The sequence below is a fragment of the Lytechinus variegatus genome, chromosome 3 (genome assembly GCF_018143015.1).
Source record: "Lytechinus variegatus isolate NC3 chromosome 3, Lvar_3.0, whole genome shotgun sequence".
NCBI lineage: Eukaryota > Metazoa > Echinodermata > Echinoidea > Temnopleuroida > Toxopneustidae > Lytechinus > Lytechinus variegatus.
In genome coordinates, this window is record NC_054742.1 from 44,443,291 (window position 1) to 44,467,590 (window position 24,300).

Here is a 24,300-nt window from a genome sequence, read left to right on the forward strand (position 1 = left end):
TTCATAACCTTTGTAAAAAAAACATCGAAAGTACATATTCGTTTAAGCTTGAATGGATGGAATTTATAGCTTTGGACTAGTTTTTGCCATGTTTCATTTACCGTTGCGCAGCTATTCAACTCTGTCTGCATTGAGATTACATTTTCCTGCCATAGCCAATTAGGTCAAGTGAGAGCCAAACAAAGAAATCACACAAAAATAGTGAAGAGTTGTAGGTTTCATTCCATTTGAGCACTGAATGATTGTTTGTACCATTTTCAATGGAAAAATTCGAATTCATAATCTGGAAATTCGAAAAATAATCTTACTGCGTACAAAATGATTTAATCACGTTAACCATTTTGACACATTGTGATGGCATGTAGATCAGGACGTTACTAGATCCTATTGTCAAACCCATTAATTTGAGCTTCTCTTAAGCAAAATACTCAGCTGGCAAGCGGAGAATGTGCACAAAACTTACAGCTTATGTAGATCCCCATAATGTCTATTTCACTTATAGCTCTGATCTGGACCTTTAAATCATAGTTACACTGTAGAGCCCACTTTCAATTTTTACGGGTTTTATTTAGACCATGTGCAATATCGACATCACCTTGAGCAGTTAGACAATCAGTGTTTTTGTGTGTTTGTGATTAATCCTATCGTTTTATTCATTTTTGCATGTATATCATATCTACTTCATAATGTTGCTATCAGTGGCGTACCGTGGGTCACGGCATTGGTGGGGCACCATCAAAAATTTTGAGTCACCTAGTGAGCGCGCTTCGCGCGCTCAGTTGCCAGGTATACTGACCTAAAAGAGACATTTTAAGGACAGTGTCATTAAAGGGGTATGTATCTCACTGACCAAATAATGCGAGCGTGAAGCGCGAGCTGAAAATTTTTGTTATCATGTTACATACCTGTCTCGCTAAACAAACAATACGAGCGCGAAGCACAAGCTGAAATTTTGGTATACATTGACCCCAAACAGGGACATTTTGAGGACTATACTTTAGTAATCAATTAAGAGTATACATATCTCACGGTATTCATCTAATGCTAGTGCCAAGCGCTTGCTGATTTTGTTAGAATTATATCTAAACACAGGAAGCACTTGTAGTCATTGTAATCATGATTAACATATGCATCTCATTAATCAAATATTGCGAGGGCAAAGAGCGAGGTGAAATTTAGGAGATTCAAACCGTAAGAGGGGCATTCTAAGGCTTGTTTGTAGGAATTCACTCAAGCTATACGTACTTCACTGACCAAATGATACGAGCGCGAAGCGCGTGCTGAACATTTTTGATATTCAGATCAGAAAGAGCGATATTTTGAGGACTATTTTTTAAGGAATTCATTATCATATAAGAGTATACATATTTCACTTTAGTCATCTCATGCGAGTGCCGAGCGCTTGCTGATTTGATTAGAATTAGATTTAAACACATGAAGCTCTTTTCGTAGTCATTGTAATCATGATTGTCATACGCATCTCACGAATGAAATATTGCGAGCGCGAAGCGCAAGCTGAAAATAAAGGAATTCAAACCTGAAGAGGGGCATTCTAAGGCTTGTTTGTAGGAATTCACTAAGACCATACGTACTTCGCTAACCAAATGAAGCGAGCGCGAAGCGCGAGCTGAAAATTTTTGATATACAGATCAGAAAAGAGGGACATTTAATGACTGATTTTAGGAATTCATGAAGAGCTGACATATCTCACCAATCCTTTAATGCGAGCGTAAGCACGGACAGTAAATGTTTTATATTAAGACCTTAAAACGGGGCGATCACTTATCCACTACTTTTAAGTAGTCATGAAAAAGAATGTCACTTCATAAAACAATAACTCGAAGTGCGAGGAAACATATTTGGTGTATATTGACTTGATTTGACAACGTCACGTCCCTCAAATATACTTGAAAACTATAGTATTCCGGAAAAAAAATATTTGATCTATTATATCTAGTTAAACAGACAATGCGAGCACCAGGAACAATGAAGATATAGGCCCTGAGCAAATTATGTTTCATAAAGTTATGAAAACAAAAGTTTATTCGTCATATACAGTAATATAACATAGTTATAATATGATATAAAATAATTTCTTCTTTCCCACTATGTTTCTCTTCCTTTCTCCCTATTTTTCTCCTTTTCTCCGTTTTTTTTTTGGCAAGTCGATGGGGGGGGGGGCACATGCCCCCATACCCCCCCCCGTAGTTACACCACTGGTTGCTATTCCTTTAGAATACTTTAAAGTTGAATATCCAATAAAAGACAACCTCTTGCACAAATTTATAATGATAGATTGATGTGTGAATTCCGCAAAGTAATTTCGAATTGTCATTTGTTTTATGAATCTGAGCATGAGTAAAATAAAATGGTTAATAGCTGGCCAATAAAGAATATTTTCTGGTAGATTAAACGCTAAGTCTAGTTGTCGGAAATAGGTGTTCCCGTTTACTGTCGTAAAATACTTTTTAGCTGAGATTTTGTATTGCTTGAAGTGTCTCATTAATAAAAAATCCAAATCGTGTCCAAAGGGTTCGAAATCACAAGGCTGGTGGCCATCTTTAAAGCTTATTAAAACAACAATAACAAAACTAAAAGCCATATTATTTTCATTTTCTGTGAACAAGAAAAAGAATGAATACATTTTTACAGTATGATTTTGATAGTGCAAACTATTATCCGGATAGTCCATGTGGTATTATTTAAAGAAAAATTAGAATTTATGCAACAAATTCGCATTTACTTTCAACATGACAATTTATGCAAGAAATGTCAATGCTTTTGGTAACCCCCCCCCCACTGCATTTGCATTGGTATGATTTACGGACTCAAACTTATTGATGTATGTTATTCAAACTATGTTATTATATTAACTTTGATGAGTTTGATTGGTCTTGTTTCGCCTATGTTAATGTGACTGCCTCTTATAGATGAACTGTGCGTAGCATAGAAAAGTGAACGGTCTACTGCAGGAACTAAATGGAACCACGACTTTCAAAATCTCTTTGCAATGTAATTTATTATCGTAAGAGGATTGAAAAAATACCAGTGGCTTTACTATGTAGCAAAATAGTTTTCCCCGCATTGAAGGCATCGAAAGTCAATATTTTGTCAAATATCTGAAAGTTGTGGAATGCCTTTGACCATGTTGACAGGATTCCGTGGGTGACCTGGGGAGCGTTTCATCAACATTTTCATCCTAGAAGTTGTCAGGTCTGACAACTTTCCTTGATTATGATTGGCTGAGAGGCACTGTTACCATAGTAACTGTCGGATAAAACAGTACTTGTCGGATAAAACGTCTGACAAGTCCTTTCATGAAACGCTCCCCTGAAAGCATCCAACAAAACTAGTAGAAAATCCATTTCATATTTTTACAAAATACATTGTGTTAATCACTTTATCGCTATGGCGCTTCTTCAATGAAAGAGGGGACGTGCAATATTTACTGCAATTTTTATCAAACATGGTGTTCTCTGTTTCTTTTCATGCATGGCTCTTTCTAATTGCAAATAATATTTCATTTACATATAGATGAACTTAATTTGATACGATAATTCAGTTACAAAGTTTAGAATAATGGATGTAAATATCTGTAACATTGAATCGAAATGAATAATGTAATCAATAAACTGATTATCTAGTAAATTAATTCCATCGTGTACATGCTCCGTCTGTAAATCTACTGCGCATGAAGGAGAAATCCCCCAGTCTAACTTATTTCCGTTTGTTTTTACTGCCCATGCATGAGGTTTTTTTTTTAGCTCCCCCTAGGTGATGTCCAGAAAAAAGATATGCACGTGAAATGATTAAACAAAAACAAAATTAAATACAGAAATATATCTGATCAGTGATTTCTAGAGACGCAACTGCATAAAAAAAATCAACTACACGATCAAGCCTTTCACGTGTACTGTGAAGTTAATATTGAACGTTGTGACTGTTTTCTAATCGGCCGTGCAGAATCAGTCGTGTTTTGTTGTTGTTTAGTTTGCATTATTTTTGGACGTGATTTTCGTGCGTAGTGTTGGTATCTGAAACCATATTTTGTGTAATCCTCATAATGTGCGTCCATGGCTATCAAAGCGTTTCTTTCGGTCTTCATGTTCTTTGAAACGTTTAGGGGTGTTTTTCTTCGTTTTTATACTTTGCCATACCTTCAAGGAAAATGTATTCTATTCACAAAAAAAGTGATTAACGAAGTAACACACCGTCTCTCTTTACCCATGTTTTATATTTTTTTCTCAAATAATCCCTTTTTAACCCTTCGTTTTCCATTTTGTAATTCTCACATTCTTGAAAAACAAGACTTTGACATTCATTTCACATTAGATTAATTATATCAAAAAGTACTATACTGTAAACCTGTCAACTGAACATAATGACATTTCACAAGAATATAATCAACTTGATTAAAGTGAGAAATATCAATCACGCATGACACCCAGATGTTAAGAAAATCATCTCGTCATGTCTACAATCCTTGGAAAAGAAGGTGAGATACCAAGATCTCGGATCTCGTCATGTCTATATCCTTTTGGAAACATGATCATCGGATCTTGTAATGTCTATATCCTGTGGGAGATATGATCAGATGACAAGATCTCGGATCTTGTCATGTCTATCATGTGGGAGATATATTCAGATGACAAGATGTCGGATCTTGTCATATCTGCATGTTGTAAAAAAGTGATGATCAGATGACGTGAATTTAAATAGATCTCGCCATGTCTACATCCCGTTGGAGAGATGGTCAGAAGTCAAGATCTTGGATGTCGTCATGTGTACAACCCACGTGAGAGATGGTCAGATGACATGATCTCCAGTCATGACTTAATTTTTAGAAGAGATGATCAGATGACATGATCGTGGATCAAAGATCTGGTTACTAGTATCTGATCATCTCTCCCACGGGATCTAGACATGACGAGATCTTGTCATCCTATCAATGGAGAGGGAGAGATATTGCTCTTTCCATTTTACTCCGTCCGAACTCTTCAATAAATCAGTCACACAGTGTAGATATTCAGATTCTTTCCAAATGCAACACACAGTGCACACAAAGCTATAGGGAAATTACTTTTAATGAATAAAGATAAAATAAGGACTGCCTGGAGAAAACCTCTAAAAATGAAATTGTAAGATACCTTACAGAAGTCTCACATTATAATACGCGTTCATGCCAGAATGGAAAAAAATACATATCATTGTAAACATCTTCCATAAAGATTTGTAATATAGGCCTATTCCACACTTTGCTTTTTAAATGAAAGGAGAGCATTCCTAATAATCAGATAGTAAACTTTCTTTTATTGGATCTCTTCGTCACGAAGACAGCCTCCACGACATTTGAAATTGTGACATTACATCAGGCCAAATCAATGCCCCAAAGGGGGGGGGGGGAACCGATATATGCTTTTCACACTGCACTTTTTTTCCTTAATTGGTGGGGCTAAGGGGGGGGGGGTCTTAGCCCCACCAATTTCCCGGGGTTAAGCATAGCCCACTTCGTTTTCACACTACGTTTTAGCAAAGTGGGCTAGCACGGTAAATAGTTAGGTACTATCTGGCCCTGCAAAAAAGCAGGGTTAGCCGGCTTATTGCGGTGCTAGCACCACAATTGCGGTGCTTAGAGATGCAGTGTGAAAACGAAACAGAGCTAAGGAAAGTAGGGCTAAGCATTAGCCAATCACAGAAGTCGATTTGCACGTTAATCACGCTCTGTATGGTAAAATCATCAATATTCATGAGCTGAGGGATAGTCCGGGGTTAAGGCATTAACCCCGGCTGATCAGATAGTATGGGGTTAAGAAAGGCAGTGTGAATCGAAAAAAAAAGATAGTATGGGGTTAAGGATAGTCCGGGGTTAAGGATAGTATGGGGTTAAGAAAATGCAGTGTGAAAAGCATATTAGTTATGTATAGGCCGCGTACATTATACGAGTTGATCCGTCAAACAAGGGTCCATGGCCAAACGGTTTTTCATCGCAAGAATGAGTCATTTCCATGGATATAATGATATCTGCAACTTTTTTCCCCTTATTAACCCCAAATCTGATAGGGTAGTTGTATTTATCACAGGTCCAAGTTTGTAGTCTAAAAAGGAATCCGGTGGTAAATCTTAAACCCCGTAATATTGAGCTCGAAAGAGAGTAGATGAGAAAACCAGAGAAACTGAATGCTCGATTGCCATGCAAGTCGAATATCGCAATGAATATAAAGTCATGCACAACCCAGTGATATACTTTCTTCATGGAAAATTAAAATATTGTTTTAAGTTAGGGGCTCAGTTCGTATGATACAAATACACCGGATTTGAGAAAGTATAGTGGAAATATTTTATCCGAGGCTGGTTCGGATGCAGTTGTGTGTCTATAAATACGCGGGAATGGTATTCGAAGGTAATTCAATCGGAACCGAAAGCTGTGCATATTCATGCGGGATAATTATGATAATAATTGGCATTTAAATAGCGCTTTGTCAATCTACAACTGTTCAAAGCGCTTCACAATTATTATCACCCGGTCACTAGATTCATAGCATTTCAAGCAGCCCGTTAGGCGTACACTTGCTAAACAAACCACAATGACCATTGTTTCCTACCGGTACCCAATTAGCACCTGGGTGAGAGTGGCAAAGTGTGGATTGACGCCTTGCTATAAGGGCGCTAAGCCATGGTGGGATTCGAACACACGACCCTCTTGATTACAAGGCGAGAGTCACAACCGCTACACACACGGCGCTTCCACGCCGTGGAAAGGATGGACCATTTAACCACCCATAGGAAAATGTGTTGCTGAAAATGAATATCTTTGGACCGTTTGTGGGTCTTTTTTTGTTATGCCTTTAGCATTTGCATTTTTTAAATATAGGAAACACGCATTGTTGTTCAGGGGCATATGTGCCGTGGCCGTAATTGGAATCCCGGATTTTTGTCCGTATAAATTTGAATCCGACATAAAGAATTGTCTTTAGAAATGAAAAAAAGGAAAATCAGGAAAGCTCGCATAGTAATGTTGACATCTATAACTGTATAATGAAGAAGTTGTTAAGTATTTCCAGAAAAAATATTCCCTAATACTTTGGTATAAAACAGTACATAAGGACACGGCACAAATTTGTATCAATGAAGGCAAACAACTATAGAAATGTGAGAAATTACAAATGAAATACTAGTTATTTATAGACAATGAGGTACCTTCTACAATTTACGATATATATTCAACAGTATATACATACAATATATTTAGAATGATAATAAATTCTTAAAAACTCCTTTGCACAATACTCTGTTGGGTTGGCAGTTGTATTGCACAAATTTGACACTTTGTATTGCAAAATTAATGTTTTAGGCAACATTTTTATATTCCGTTGAAATAATATTTACAAGACACTAGTCGCCAGAAACGACGGTATTAATAGTTAGAAAAACAGTATGCATTACTACAAGAGGTACACAATTAGTTTAATGTACTGTATGCTAGAGAGAAGGTGGAATCTGCATATAAATTTATATTGAAAAAGCGTTAAAATGATTTATAAGAGAACATTTTTATATCATAGCAGAACCTATTGTTGTTGTGCTGGGGGTGGGGATCGAGGAAGTGGGAAGGGAACTGTTTCAAAACGATATCTATTTTTCATAATTATACATAAATGATGATATAGACATATCCCTACTATACCGTACATCTGTATAGGTTAACAAAACAGTTGTCATTTATTTTTTCATGACTGTTGTGTATTTTACCATGTTAGCCAATCGGGTCTTTAATTAAAGCATGATAAACTGCAGTATATCTGGCCTAAATCTCTTGTTTCAGTATCTGGTTAATCTTCGTCAAATTCACGTTTGGTTTCTCGGCAACAGCATACAGTTTACATGGTTTATGAAATATATATATAAAACTGATATCAAACCTCGCCTCTCCATAATGACTTTCCACGATTGATTCCAATAGTCTAAACTAAGTCTAAAATATGCGTTCTTGCAACCAACTCTGTGCAGAGGATATAGAATAACGGAAGGAAATACCAGAATATCATTTCATACAGCTCTATAATCATTCGCAATCATTACAGTACTGCACATATCAAGTACAATAAAATTGTGCAATGTTTTCTTGAAGAACAAAAACAAAATTGTTTGTTATGAAAAATGCTTGTCACGTGAAAAGTTGTATGTTTAAATACAAATCACTGCAGCGCCAACTAAAATACTTATCAGGATTGCATGAATACAATTTCAATTGACGTAACTATGACATGATAAATTTGAAGAACTCACTATAACTGAAAGAGGGTTTTTTGCGGATCTCTAAAGTGCTCTCAAAAGATACACTCTTAAAATGTTACACAACAATTGGTTTAAAACTTTATCCAACTCAGTGTAGTTTTCAATCAATATGGCATACTGTGTAGTTCTCACCCAAAGCCCATATTATTAGTTTAAAGCTACCCTGAATTGGATAAAGTTTTAACCAATTGTTGTGTGCATAGTAAGTTGCCCAACATAGTTAAGTGTGTAAAAGCTGCTTGTAAATGGCGTCAAATAGAATTCCCATATCTGACTAAATATTGCACGCTTCCCCACATCTTCTCTGTGCATAATGGGTGACATTATAAAGAGATGCATGTAGCTCTGATGAATTTTATACATAAATACAATCACCCTTTCCAGCGTCAATTTATTCTAATTGGTTACAACGAAATAACAAAAAGATCGAATTGATAGTCGATATAAAGTTTGAGTTATGGGGAATTCATGTCGTATACATAATATAGCTTACACTGAACGTGGGGGACTAGGTGGTTCACACGGTGATTGACAAAATATAGTGACGCAGTGTTAACCCCATTTCTAGAAAATGCAAACATCATGAACCACGGGGCATTATAAAGACGCATTACACATGACAGTGTGATGTAGTATGTATTAACACTAATTGAATAATTAATGCAATGCACTGTGTGCCAGCACTACGATACACACTGTGGTAACACTGGGATGAGTGACGTCATATTGTATATGTAAAACACTATGGTAACATCGAGATGCACACACTTTGCTGTCACTGTCATATTTTCTTATGTAATTTTATTTGCGTTCATCTGGGCAGGCGGGTGGTCTCAGTATGATCTAGCACAGTGGACACAACCCTCTTTGCGATGTCCATCGGTCAAGAAGAACTTGTTCGTTTTTATGAAGAATGGACAGCAAAGTACCCGTCTGTTCCATTTTATGTTTACAGGATATGGACAGCTGTAGCTCTCCTGTATTTGCCATTCATCCATTCAAGTGAATGCCTCATGTATGAGCGTCGATATGGGAATAGGTATGAAGTTGTCCTGATTGTGTCAATGTAATGTCCCAATGATGATTGAAACGTCTGCATGTGACAAATTAGTGACCATCAATCTTTTTTTCATTACAGAAGGCCATGTAGTTGAAGGCTAGGTGAGCTATGTATTGTTATGCATCCATAGAAAGAAGCCAGTAGGTGAGATACGATCCTTTACCCTATAGACAGTAGGGTGGAGAAATACAAATTTATTTGTTAAGATGTTTTGTTGTTTTGCTTTATAAATCCACCTTTGTAAATTATCTAGATCGTGAATACAGGTAAAACCGACCTACTGGTACTACCACACGACTTTTCTCACAGCTCTGTTTCCGGTCTAGTATATAGTATCCTACCGTCTGCAAAACCGCCAACGATGTTTTATAGTAATCAGTTGTCGGATCAGTTTTATGCAGTAGGACTATTCACTACACTATATCATAGAGCTATTACAGATTTTCTATGGCATGTGGTCTGATACCTTGATACCATTATACTCTCGGAACTGTTGTGTAATTGGTCTCAATTCTATACGATCAAGTTGATTCGACAAGACCAGGCCATCGTAACACAAAGGTTAGTGATTGAGTTTAATTTGAAAGAGCAATTATGATTGGTTCCTAGTCAGTCTACTGAGCAAAATGCACATACAAGGATGATCTTGATAGGCTGATTCATCTAGCGATTGATCGCTAACATTATTTTGTGTTGCGGAGCCGAGGGGCCAATTGCAGAAAGATTTGGATCAAGGCAACTTAATTTTCAACCAATAAAACTAGCGTAGGCCTACTAGAGATTTTTTTCTACAGAAACGTTTAACGGACCGCCGGAATTTCAAACTGTGAAAACCCTACGACTGTCCCCGCTATTTTTACATCATGCTTATAGATTCCCTTTACCGAACTGATCGATTAGAACCCATCTAGATCCAGATTCAGTCAGGTCCAGTGGCGGACCGTGACCCGAAGATGACAAATGATTGGAGGGGCACTGTATTGTTTGTGAACAACGCTGTGCCCCTCCAATGCTTTGTCTCTTCTGGGTCTCGGTCCGCCACTGGTCAGGTCAGTAGGACTCCGCAAGATGTTGGGAGTCACTCTCCCAAGATCAGGAGGATCAACAACGCTCTCGCTAGATATTCCAATATTTGTACATAGGTATACATGGCTATTGATCCCGTCTTCCCGGGTTTGACCGTCCCAGCTCCGAAACACCTCGATCATGTTGATCGTACCTGATTAAGTTGATAGATCTGTAGTCAAACCTACCACATACATATATCATGTATATACTCAAGACCAAATACATTTCTAAAGTTACTAATTTGTTAGTATTGTTTGGCCGTTATTTTGGCACGTTATTTGAGGGTGAAACGAGGATGAGGCAAGTAACGAGTCGTTGTTACATGAGAACATTTCGATGTAAATTTTGTCATTGACTTACCTGTTTCAACCTCTTAATTTCTTTCGTTCATTTCACATCTGGAGCCTGTACAGATGTTGAATAATAATTGAAATATATTCAGGTGGTTTTCATTTACCTTGAGTTCGACCTTTCCCCTGAGAGTAGTCTGAAAACACTTGAACTCGTCCAGAATTTGCTTGGTTTCTTCGCTGACGTGGATCTTCATTGCTGTAACAATTGAGAAAAATTAGACAAAAAATAAACAAAAGCAACCTGGAAAGGTAACATTATTGTCATATACCGTACATGTTCGGCTGCGCGCAAATTTTTTTATTCATGCTTTGTTATTTCTATAAACCTGAAATATTCTACTAAAAATATACGAATTATATATTTTGTTTAAAATAAAAATATAATTAAACGCAGACGACCGTTCATTAAGTGTATTTCAACTAGCCTGTTTTAAGAGTGTAATCTCCATGTTAGACAACAGAACTGCAAATCTGGCAGTGCCCCGATATTATATTGTTACCGTAGGCCCCCATTCCACAAAAAGGAGACCATTGAAAGACCACTAAAAGACTTAAAATTGGTGAGGTCTTACAGCGGTCTTCAAGATCACTGAAATTTGTCATCTCTGTGGAATGGCTCAGAAAGACCCCTCAAAGAACCCTGAAAGACTGATGGGTATATCTTGTCTTGCTGTTCTTAGACTAGTCCTATAGAGATCTTTCAATGGTCTTTTAGAGATCTTATATGCAACAAGTGATCTTTTGGAATTCTTTCCATGGACTTTGCCTGGTCTATCAATGATCTCTCATGAGTCTTACAGTGATCTTCGCAAAAATCTTGAGAGACTGCCGAAAGATCATTGAAAGACTATCAAGACCTTTAAAAGTTCATTGAAAGACCGCTGAAAGACTGCTGAAAGACCATTTTCCTGTAAGACCGCTGAAAGATTGTTTTGAACCGTTTCAAAAAGTTTTGGAGCCCATGAAGACCACGAAGAACACTGAAAGATTAGTCAGGACTCGTGTAAGACCTTAAAGAACAACGCAGGTTCATTGAGAGACATCTTGAAGATCAACCAGAATTCATGGTCTTTCAAAGGTCTTTCAGCGGTCTTGTTCTCTGTGGAATGGGGGTTTTAATGTGTATGCGGTCTCAATGCAATTAATGGCGTATTTTCGCATCCACTTCGCGGACGCTTTATGGAACGTTGAAAACCTGTTGAAAATGCCTGTCAAATCACGATGGACAGATTACAAATAGGCCTATGTCGTTTGACCAGAGTCCAGGGGAGCGTTTCATCAAAATTTTTATCCGACAAGTTGTCAGATCTGACATCTTTTCTTGAGTCTGATTGGCTGAGAGGCAATGTTACTATGGAACTGTCGGATAAAATGGTACTTGTCAGATAAAACGTCCGACAAATCCTTTCATAAAACGCTACCCAGAACTACACCGCTGTTTTTATTCACATATTTTCAACAAAAATGTTGCTTTGTTATAAAGGGTTTTTGAGAAAAGATTCTCCGCGTTATAAAAAGCGTATGCAATGTGATTGCGACAATACCCCAGTGCCTTGCCAAACGAGAATGCCGGTGATGAGCAGGGATTATAAAAAGGCAAGATTTTGACTGACAGTCCATTATTAGCCGCATATCTACTGCAAAAGTGAAGATTTGTACTTCGAGTCTCCGAGTATCCCATAACTGCGTCTTGAAAAATGGAACATACTTAACAGTGGATTTGGCAGCATTTTGTAATTATTTTCATAATCATGATAATTGGTTAGCCTATGGATTTACCCCGGTGATTTACTCAATATTACACTTACCTTCTCCTGTAGATTCCATTCGCGAAGCAGTGTTGACGGTATCTCCAAATAGGCAGTACCGAGGCATCTTCAACCCTACAACACCCGCAACACAAGGCCCTGCAATTTGACATATTTTGTATTAAATATATTAAAGATTAGGCCTAACCATTCCGTAATTATCAGAGCTCCTTGATAGAAACTAAGAGATGATTGTTTTAACATATGACCTAAACACCATTTACCATGTACATCCAACCATGTGATCGCGGCAACAGTCAGGGGCGGATCCAGCTTTCGCCAAACAAATTTCACCCAACAGAATGCGGTGCCACTGCGAGTAGGCCTATGGGCGTCGGTCCAGCCGTTACGAGGCCGTAAATATTAAGCATGGGTAAAATACCTCCAATGTTATTTTTCTTTGTTTTTAAGCGTTTCTCTGCAGGTTGCCCCCAAAATACAGCGGGGCCGGCTCCCCACCCCCCTTGGATCCGCGCCTAACAGTGCATGTGGCTACAAGCAGAAATCATTGAGAGGTGAGGATATGGTCCTATCCAACATGTCCAAGTCCAAGAACACTTGAAAGCGAGTGAGCGAGCTGAAATTGAACGATGTACATGATGTAGTGCACACTTTGGGTTCGCGTTCATGTACAATTTTACAATTACTAGCTTTGGACATCGGGACATGCAAATTTATTTGCCACTTCAAATGACTGAAAACAAGTGGACATTGTTACATACGCGCGTTATTGAAGCTATGGACCTACTAATAGTAGACATGAGTAGGTCCATGTTGAAGCAAACACATTTACCCATGGCATGTGAACTTTCTCTGAGCGTGCGACGAACAGAAAATTCAAAAACATTATTAATGTGTACTTTCAAGTGCCCTTAAAATTATTAGGGATACAACGAAATATGTCGAAAATTGGTGAACCATTCAACAATTCTGGTACAGATTCAGAGGAATAATGAACTGTAAATGATTTCGTTTACCTTGAATTCGCAAGCGATTTCATGTTCAATTTTCTGCATTTATTATAGGACTTTATTTTGGACAAGATAAAGGTGCTGATTGTAAATGTTAGAATTTAAATCTAAACGATAATAAGTCTGTTCTTATTTGCTATATTTTTCACCATTACTTAATTGATATCTATTCGTGGACCTGCTATTTTACTTACCTGAGTGAATGCCTACTCTTAGTTTGAGCTTTTCTTCTGGTCTATGGCAAATTCTGAATGTTGAAACCTCTCTAATAAGAGCTAGTGACATGGCAGCTATCTCCCTGGCGTGAAGCTTACCATTACTTATTGGTAGACCAGAGACAACCATGTATGCATCGCCTATAGTTTCTACCTACGATTCACAGAAATGGGAAAACATGCAATGTCATAAAGATTTATTGCAATCACGGTTGTACAAATTGGAAGACTTGGGACATGGACCACCAAATTTTACGAACAAGAAAAGGAAAGAGAAAATGACGAAAAGGAAAGAAGAAAGGGTTGATATATGATATCATTTTTAAATATAATTATGTCAAAATCTATCACAGAATTATTTTTTGTGCTCGCTCGCCATGTCAGGCCCACTTAAGTTTTTTGCTCATTGCGTACTCTACTGATTGAAATAATTTTGACAATAATTCTTCTTTATCAAAAAAATAACCAGCAAAGTGTTAGTATGTATACCTAAAACAAGATGCTGAATGTTAATTGTAGAAAATGAATAACTGCCCTAATATAATTTACAGAAAAACATATGGATTAACCGATGTTACCATTCAGGGATGTCTGATATTTTGGCAATATTTTGCATTCTCATTTTACATCTTGTAATCGTTGTTTTCCTTGTTTCAACTATGTCAATTCTAGATCTATCTATTATCATGATGATATAATAACAATTTATTTTCATTCTAAAAGTAAGGTTCTCTGCGAGTTTCGATGTTGGTTCTAAATGTCGACTAAAATTGGCCAGTGATAAACTTGAAAGCTTGCAAATTAGCAAAGGCAGGAATACATGGGTATATTTTGTAGACAGTCAGACGAGTTAAAAAAAAAGAAACGTTAGTTCAAATGCACGATTCTGACTGATTGATTGTTCATTCGATTCAAACTTTTTGTTTTCTGCAATGGCTCCCTGATCAATGAATATTTCATTTACCTTGTAAACATCGTAATGCCCAATGATTCCATCAAAACATGTATACAAATCGTTGAGAAGGGCTACCACCTGTAAATACACAAAACAGACGTTAAATGCGAGAGTGTGAAAGCCTAATTATTGGCGTAAAAAATAACATGTGATCAACAGAGGTCGCATGATATGTGATGTTTGTTGATCATTTATATTAGGTCATTTTAATAGATTTGAAAATTTTACCCTTTATTCGTTTTTAAACATTCCCATCGAAATTATAACATGGAGTAAGCTTTGAATGTGTTCACGTCGCCTTAATTTGGTTGAATATCATCGCTTACATATAAATAACCAAGTAAAATAATTGATTTGATTTATTTATTTACCAACAATATTCACATGTTTACTGGTTATAAAACAAATTGCATTAACAATCACACATGTATAAAGATACGATGGTAAATGGGACCAGAAAATAGCACAAGTGCTATTCGAGCCTGGCCCCACAAATATTACAAAATACACATTTAAGAAGGAAAAACAAAACAAAACGAAAATTTAAATAACAATATATTCCTTGTAAAGGGTTATCATCAACATCATTTAAGTATCTTAATTGTATTAATTATCTACTGTAGACTTACATGTTGATGGTGTGAATTTATGAAGACAAATAACTTTTTAGAGAATTCCTAAAACTTTTTCTTGATTTCTTCAATTTGATTTCAACTTTGATTGCTGAATTTCTTTGGCTAGTAATAAGAATATTTGAAACATGTACTACATTATGCTTATTGGTACTTGATTTGTTATTCTAGTTTTCTTCATTTGAACTTTGTCTTTTAGGTGCATAAGTCTGCACAATTTATGAATATTTTGTTTGAGTGTTTTGAATCTTGAGTAGGGTAAGCATTATGTCTATTTTTATCATTACCACAATTATGGAGTGGTTTATGCTAATTATTTAATATGAATTTAATTCATATATGTATAGAGGTTTGAAGTATTTGTTTTGGAGAGCCTGGGGAATGAGCGTAAGAGGAAATGGAGCAATGATCAAATGTTTCACTTATCGTTTTCTTTTCTATATTCTTTTTTATTTACCTTATAATGTATATATTTTCTTTTCAATTTCTCTGTATTGACTTTAGTGTATATAGTTCATTGACCCCAGGGTATCTATTCCTCTGATTTTGCTCTCTTTGATATTTTTTTTCCACATGGAGGGGAGCCTCAATGTTCCAAAGAAAGGGGATGTAATGTAGTGATTGCATAAATCACTACATAATATAGTCTAGACATCATAATGTAAATACCCCCTTCTCAGAACCATACCTTTTATGTCCATACCCCTTCTAAGAACCCTTATTCATTAATTTAATCCAAGCCAATAAAACTCTAGTTCAAACAACCCTTAATCAGGGAACAAAAGAACTGTCTTCCCCTTCACAATATTAAGCCCCCCTTTTTTCCTATATACCCAAACCCTTGGATTATAATTAATGTAGAAGTTTTAATATATATTGAGTGCACACCCAAGGGTTGAGGTTAGATAAGATCATCACAGAGTTAAAATCTACATCGACGTACGTTGTGATATGCTTTTCAACTCTACATGTAATATTGCTGAATACTGATTATTAATAAAGTTTCTTGATTGAACTGTACATCGAACGTTCGGCTCTTTGGGATTTATAGAGTGTATGACAGCTATTAGTATTAACTGAACGTTCATAGCAAGCATGGACCTATTCAGTATTTTTATAACCGAATTTGGCGAATGACCCAACAAATAAAAAAATCTTTAAAAATTGTATACAATAGGCAATATCAACAACAATGACACGACTCTTGCTATTCATAGTTTCTCTTATTACGAGTACATTATCACCATCGACTTTTAAGTGATTATGACCAAATTCTACCCCAAAAATCCTACCTGCATCGGGGTACTATCCGCTGAGAGTGTTGTGAAACCCACTATATCACTGAAGTAGATTGTCACACTATCATAAGATGTAGGATTGACCGCCTCCCCTCGCTTTAGTTGCTCTGCTACAGATCTGATAAACATGTAATCGATTGATATACATTTATTTCATATCAAAATTTAATAACAAAGTGAAAAACAACAAAAAAAAATGGAACCAATGAACTTGAGAAAACGGATAATCACACGAATTCGTAAATAATCTAATTTTGTAAAAACGATTAAAAAATATGCTCATACCTTTTATTTCTTCCATTTTCAGACAAAGGTCAGACTGGCGAAAATGTACGCTTGGGCATATTATATTAGCATTCAAAGGATTCATTTATCACTGAATACGAAAGTTTTGCTAAGGACGCGAATGTCGTTAAAATATATCATTCGTAAGTTTGTGAAAGAAAGTATGCCCTATCTATAACCTTACCTAGGTAAAACCTCATAGAGGAGTGTTTCGGATCTTTTCTTTTCTTCTAGGAATGCTGCTGTCCTTTCCTCCACAAGAGCTTCAAGGTTAGTGGCATACTGCTCCATACGATTCAACAGGTTGTCCAATATACTACCTCCAGAAAAATTTCTGGTAAGAGAAAATGTCACATACAATTATCTGGACGCCGTTCAAATATTGGTTATGCATATAATAAGGGAACAGTCCTCAGACAATCATCAAACTGAAGAAATTCTCTAGAAATGATATATCTGCATTCTTCATTGCATTGGTTAAAAATGAATGCAAATGCAACTGCAATAAGAGACCAATCGAATGTCTAGATTTAATTTGGATCTAAAAGATACTTGTAAATTTTGTATGTATTTGCTTTACTTATGCCTTGAATGGTAAATAAATGAAATGAAAAAAAATACCCAGAATTATATTTCATGACGATAGGTTACAATGGATACTATGGAGTTTCCCCCGACATTAATCGCATTTACAACAAAAAAAAATCCTCATTGTCCTTATTATTTGTCACAATCTACCTACCAACCAGTCCATTTCATTGCCGACTTAGTGTTTTATTTTTTTCAGTCAGCCACACCTTTTTATTCATTATCTTTTTATTCCTTGTCCGATTTTTTGGTTTCTTCAATTCCCCCTTTCTTTTTGTTTCAAATCCTACAAAGACGTATTTTCTATAATCTTGCACATATAAAAAATATATATATGAATTTCCGTTAAGTTGGACAATAAAACAATATAAGATCAATTAGTTATTCTGAAGACACGTTAAAGATCAAGTGTGAGTACATTTAAGGAATAAAGGCAATATGGATTTATAAGCCACATTGAGATATATGGAAGCGAAAAACGAAACAAATTTCAATCATTTTTAAAATCTTGTAAGAAAAAAAAGGATTTACTTGTTCAGTTTCTTCATAGTTGATAGAAGCCATGCAGTGGATGGTCTCATCTCAGGCTGTTGTTCCCAACATGACGTCATCACTGCATGTATCTCTGGACGGCATGAGCTTGGCGCCACCTTGGGTCTGAAAGGAGGATCACTTTTTTCTTTGATCTTCATCAGAATATCTGCCAGTGACAATTCATTCACAAAATAAACAGAAATACAAAAATTCAAAGAACATTTTATTAAGCATGTTCCGTTATAGACCATTGTGGATTTCTTTACCTGGAAAAAAAATCTACGTTTTGGAGTGGGGTTTGGATAAAAAAAAACCAGGGTTGGAAGGCGATCAACCCAAATCATTGATGGATGAGTATTATTTCTCATATTTTCTTTTATCATTATTTTCACCATTCCATATGAATATCATAGTGATGAATATCTATAACAAATTATAACATCAAAAAATGTCACAATTCTACAAGAAAATAACGAAAGGGCTGCAATGAAATATGGAGATATACTTTAGGTTCAATGCAGGACTGAATTGCCCAAGCAGTGCATCGATTGGTCTAATCATGCTGGATTATGTTCCATAGTGCTAGAGCAGCATAAGAAAACCATTATACTTTAACTTATTATCAAAGTAAAATCAAAGAGCAAAGCTATTTTTTTCCAACGATGTCAGGGTGCCACAACTCCTTGGTTGAATTCCGATCGATTTATGCTGCTTCGTAAAATACTACTTTCATATCTCTTTCAATTTTTTTTCTTCTAAATACTAATTTTTTTTGTTGATGTAGAACTACCTATCTACTTAATCAATTATACTCTTCAATCTCGCTAGAATTTTTTTTCGATAAAACAAAACTGATGGAAGACAAAATTATATCATGGAGATAACAATTGATCTGAACATATTCCTAGTTTTTACAGAGCACTAGAGATGCATATATGTTGATTACTTATTACTGAATCTATTATCCAGGGGCGGCGGAACGAATTTTTGGGTTTTTTTTTGGGGGGGGGGCAAGCCAAAAACGAACTCATATGTCAAAATTGGCATTTCGGTGCAAACGGGTTTTTTTTATAATAGGCATTTGTATAGTGCCATCTATCTAAAAACAATCTATTCTGAGGCGCATTGTTATTGTTATTACCCCGGCTTTAACCCGAGCTGCTTTTCACCGCTCGTGCATTCAAGGAATTAATAAGACTTGAAAACTAAATCTTCCAGGCAGTTTTTGTTATCATAAAAAAATTGTGTATCTAACTAAAGAATTGACGCAAGCGCGAAGCGCCAGATAAACCTTTTGAATATACTTACCAGAAAAGGGACCTGATAAAGACTGTATTTAGTGACTGATCAATAGGATCCATATCTCACCAAATAATGCCAGCGCGAAGCGCGAGCTGGAAACCTGTAATATTCCACCCTGAAAACTGGACATTCTAAGCACTTTTAATAACCAACAACAAAATGAGTACCTTATTAAACAGCAATTGATGCGAGCGCGAGTCAACCTAAAATGTATTATGATTTACTTCAAAAAAGGTATTTCAATAGGGCACACTTTATTTTGAAAAAAGGGCACTTTCCATTTTGAAAAAAAAATTCTATTTATTTCGGGGGGGGGGGGCAAGTATCCCCCTGCCCCCCGGTTCCACTGCCCCTGCTATTATCTTGTTTTACTTCCGTCACATTTTCGAAAGCTCGCTATTTTCATGTTGAATACATGGCTCTTACCATCGATATCCATCGTCTGACGAACCTCTTCGTATGGCGGGTTTCTAGTAACTATCTCCTGCAGAATGATCCCAACACTGTATATATCACCCTCCTGCGTCGGTTCAACAGACGGATTGAGGAGCCCCTCTGGTGCTTTCCATAACAATTCTGAAAGAGAGAGAGAGAAAGGGAGAGAGGGATGATATTTGTTTGACTTCTCGCACTCAGCGAATCCTAAAGATTTATCTTAAATCTCAAAAGATTTAAATTCACATCCTTTGATATTTAGGACTGAATTCGAAAATTGGATTGGTCCCTAATCAAAGTTCATAGGGAATTATTCATGCAACTTGTAGGTAGTACGACAAATAGATGATATTGGTGATCATATTCCCCCAAAACGCTTTAAATATCAAACAATAAAATATCTGTTTTAAGCGGAAACGTCAACCGAAAATAATCTGTTGAACAGACTATTCAATACAAGTTTCATAACAAATCGATAAATGTGGTCATCTTTAACGCATCGAACATTCCGGGATATTACTTGTAGAATTTTACAGTCTTAAAGTATTCAAGTATTCACTAAGGAGTCATCTAGACATTCTAAATGATAATTTATTTGACGTACTTTGTTTCTTTATCATCGCATCATCTTCATGCGAAACGATGTCCGATTTGCGGAATCTTGGAAGACCAAAGTCTGTTAGCTTGAGGACAAACCGGCTATCCACCACACAATTTGATGACGTCAGTCGCCCATGTACTCCAATAACACTGTTGTGGAGGTAATGAAGTCCCTGAAATCGGTGTTTGAATAAAACATTGATAAATTGATTCAATTTGAGTCTATGGTCATGCACTACTACTACTATTACTACTACTACTTCTACTTCTACTATTACTACTTCTACTACTACTTCTACTTTAACTATTACTACTTCTACTACTACTACTACTACTACTGCTTCTACTATGACTACCACCACTCTTACTACTACTTTTACTGTTAATACTACTACTACTTCTACTGATACTTCTACTACTACGACTACTACTTCTACTATAAGCACCACCACTACTACTATTTCTACTGTTATTATTACTACTACTTCTACTACTACTACTACTTCTACTGTTGTTATTATTACTACTTCTACTACTACTACTACTACTGCTACTACTACTAGTGGTAGTAGTATCAGTAGTAGTATTCTTATTAGTAGTAGTAGCAGCAGTAGTAGTAGTAAATTGTAGAGGGGGGCCACCAAAATTATTGGACAAGCAAAAAAAAAAGGTTATCAACTCCGCCTGTGAGTAGTAGCAGGACTTCAACTATCCTGTGCTAATCCTATTGTTTGGTAAACATAGGCGAGCATACATGGTAATACATTAATTACTTACCCGAATGATATCCACAATCAATGAATCCTTGAACATGGCATCCAACTTCAAACTGTCGTTTCCTAAGATATCCTTCAAGAAGAAACATTACCAAAAAAAAAAATCCTGACATTTTTGTTATAAATCTACAGTTGACTGTATGAATTTATATATGCTAAGAACTTTTGAGACAGAAGAAGACAGAAAGAAAGAGATGATGAGAAAGGGGAGGAATGAGATGGGGAAGATAGCGGCTGGGAGATATGGATGGAGGGAGAGGGAGAAAGAAGCGAGATCATTTTTCAAAATTTGTTCAAATCATTTATTCATACATCCTTTAATTATTATTAACAAGATATAACTCCCACAAATATGTAAAACAAGAGTGTCGCTAAGGCGAGCACATAATACGCCCGCCTGTAACGCGGAAAATTAAGTTATTGGTCAAGCAAGAAAAATGGAAGGTTGCGACTTCGCCGTTGACCTTCTGACAAGATCAATAATTCCTGGGACCTATGCTAGTATCATAAACACCAAATTATATGAGCCTTGGTTAAGTTAAACTAAAGTTATCGTGTAAACAGGGACATCAGAAGGGTAAGATGAAAGCATGTCACTGTGACCTTGACCCTTGACCGTTTGACCTCAAAGTCGAAAGACTTCCTGGAAACTATGCTAGTATGATACATACCAAATTATATGAGCCTAGGTTAAGTTAAACTAAAGTTATCGCGTTTAAAAGTTAAAGGGATGGTCCGGGCTGAAAACATTTATATCTTAATACATAGAGTAGAATTCACTGAGCAAAATGCCGAAAATTTCATCAAAGTCGGATAACAAATAATTTATTGAATTTTAAAGTTTAGCAATATTTTGTGAAAACAGTCGTTATTAATATTCATCCCCACTTTCCGTTTTCTTATGTTATTACAGAAAATCATATTCTTTTTTCATTATTTCATACTTGTATAAATAATATGTCTCCCTTATAATGAAATATGTTGCAGTAATAAATATCTAATTCACTAAATCAGTTGTCAATCGAATTTTTCTAGTTCTTGGATGAAAAAATTGAATAAACCTAATTTCATATAATAAAATACAAAAGAACAAGTGGGGATGTGACATCATCAGCCCACCTTATGAATATTCATGGCGACTGTTTTAACAAAAAATTGCTACACTTTAAAATTCAATAACTTTGTTATTTGTTATCCGATTTGGATGAAATTTTCGGCATTTTGCTTAGTGAATTCTACTCTATTACTATTTATTAAGCTACACATACTTACAACCCGGACCATTTCTTTAACGGATGGACACCGAGCGTGATACCATAAAAGGCCTACGTCCCATTGGACGGGCGTATAAATGAAATAAAATCGGTCTTTATTGCTGATGATATCCTCCGATGTGAAATAATAACAGGATACTTAGAAAAGGTCAACCTTGAAAACACAGTTTCCCCCTAAGCACAGTGCAATTCATTTGAATTTTATTAGAAAAATATTCATTTCCACTTTTTGGACAGTCGCAATTGTAATTTGATAGGAGATGAACAATTCTTGACCAGGAAGGGCATACTGGGGTGATTAATTTAGTTTTTTCTTTGTATTTATTATGATTCATCTATAACATTTTTTTATTATTGTAACAAAGCACGTGGAATGGAAAATCAAGTATTTTATGTCCATGAAAGGACAATTTAATGTAGCCATACTTTTAAATATACTTTTAAATCTTTATTGTTTTTATTTCTTTTACTGCTTACAAGATCATGCCCCCTCCCCACTCCGTGTAGCGCCATAGGTAAATTGCAAATTCGTCCACTCACCACATGGTCTACCTTCATGTAGTCTAATGCCATTCCGTCCATTAACATTTCGTCTAACAACCATTTGGTCCAATCAGCACTTCGTCTATCACCAGTTCGTCTATTACAATTTCGTCTAATAACCAGTTGGTCTATTACCCATTTTTTTCAGTCAGTTTGCACAATTAACACTTTAGTTTAATTAGACAAAATGTATATGGACAAATGGCTATTGGACTAACTGGTTATTAGACGGAGTGGCATTAGAATGAATGAAAGTAGACCATGCAGTGAGTAGACAAACTGACGGTAGACCAAATGATAGTAGACGAGTTGGCAATTGAACGAATTGGAATTAAACCGTATCCAGGTATGAAAATTATGTTATTTGCAGCGTATCCGATGTTGGAAACATATAGGTCTGAATATACTACGCTCATAGTGGCAGATCCAGGGAAGGCTGTGCCCCCCACCTCCCCCTTGAGAGGCGCAATTACAATTCGTAATGTAAAAATGCCGGTAAAACACAAGTGTGCCCCCCCCCTCTGAAAGTGCCCCCCCTTTTTTTTTGCTTGTCAAATTTTTCCTCGGAAAAATGTGCCCCCTCCCCCGTTTGGAAAATCCTGGATCCGCCATTGAAATACGGTGTTTTTTAGTCATAAAGAAATTGTGCGCCATCTCTTTCTTTGCATGCTTATTAAGTACAAGTATTACCAAGCTATCTATTCTCACGATTCTTTTCGATCTGTGAAATTTACGTACATGTACACCCGACTAGAGTTTCACAAACTAAATGATTCTTCAGTTACTCTACTCCCTCTAAATCTTGCATTCACTTAGATGAATATAAAAGAAGAACTGAAATAGAGTTATAAGAGTTAGTCTGATCCCTAATCACACTTCTCATGGAGTGAGACGATCTCACTCTTTTTAGAGTGAGATTTGCATCATTTGAGAGTGGATTTAAAAAGATTAACATTTCGCTCCAGAAGAGCTATAATGCCCCGCTCTTAAAGAATGCAAAGCTTATGCTAAAGGGATTTGTCCCGATTGTCATCCCGATAGGAGTATCAAAAGGAGCGAGATTAGCTATTTTGTAATTTATTACCAGGGTTGTAATAAAAAACAAATTAAATGTTTTTATTGTTTTAAAACGTTTTCCCCAAACGAACGATGCAATATTCAGTAAGTTGATTAAACTATAAGTCTGGTTTAAAGCTCTTGATGTTTTGAATAATTGCATTTGAATCAATTATGCCAATTTTAATTAAATCTGTAAATAAAGAACTTGAACTACTTATTTTATTTGATTGAAGAATTTTGATTAAATGC

At 36.1% G+C, this 24,300-nt stretch overlaps 1 protein-coding gene across 1 annotated transcript in view; it reads right to left on the minus strand.

Annotated features, from left to right (window-relative positions):
* Nucleotides 1–8,927: 8,927 nt before the first annotated feature.
* LOC121411128 (atrial natriuretic peptide receptor 2-like) overlaps nt 8,928–24,300 on the minus strand; it is a 43,017-nt gene continuing 27,644 nt past the window's right edge. The window contains exons 7-17 of the mRNA XM_041603658.1: nt 21,177–21,248; nt 20,404–20,572; nt 19,791–19,940; nt 18,060–18,228; nt 17,125–17,274; nt 16,650–16,773; nt 14,735–14,803; nt 13,750–13,924; nt 12,585–12,683; nt 10,881–10,972; nt 8,928–9,519 (exon numbers count right to left, since the gene is read on the minus strand). Coding sequence (XP_041459592.1) covers nt 9,472–9,519; nt 10,881–10,972; nt 12,585–12,683; nt 13,750–13,924; nt 14,735–14,803; nt 16,650–16,773; nt 17,125–17,274; nt 18,060–18,228; nt 19,791–19,940; nt 20,404–20,572; nt 21,177–21,248 — 1,317 coding nt within the window. The 3' untranslated portion in view covers nt 8,928–9,471. The remainder of the gene's footprint in view (nt 9,520–10,880; nt 10,973–12,584; nt 12,684–13,749; nt 13,925–14,734; nt 14,804–16,649; nt 16,774–17,124; nt 17,275–18,059; nt 18,229–19,790; nt 19,941–20,403; nt 20,573–21,176; nt 21,249–24,300) is intronic.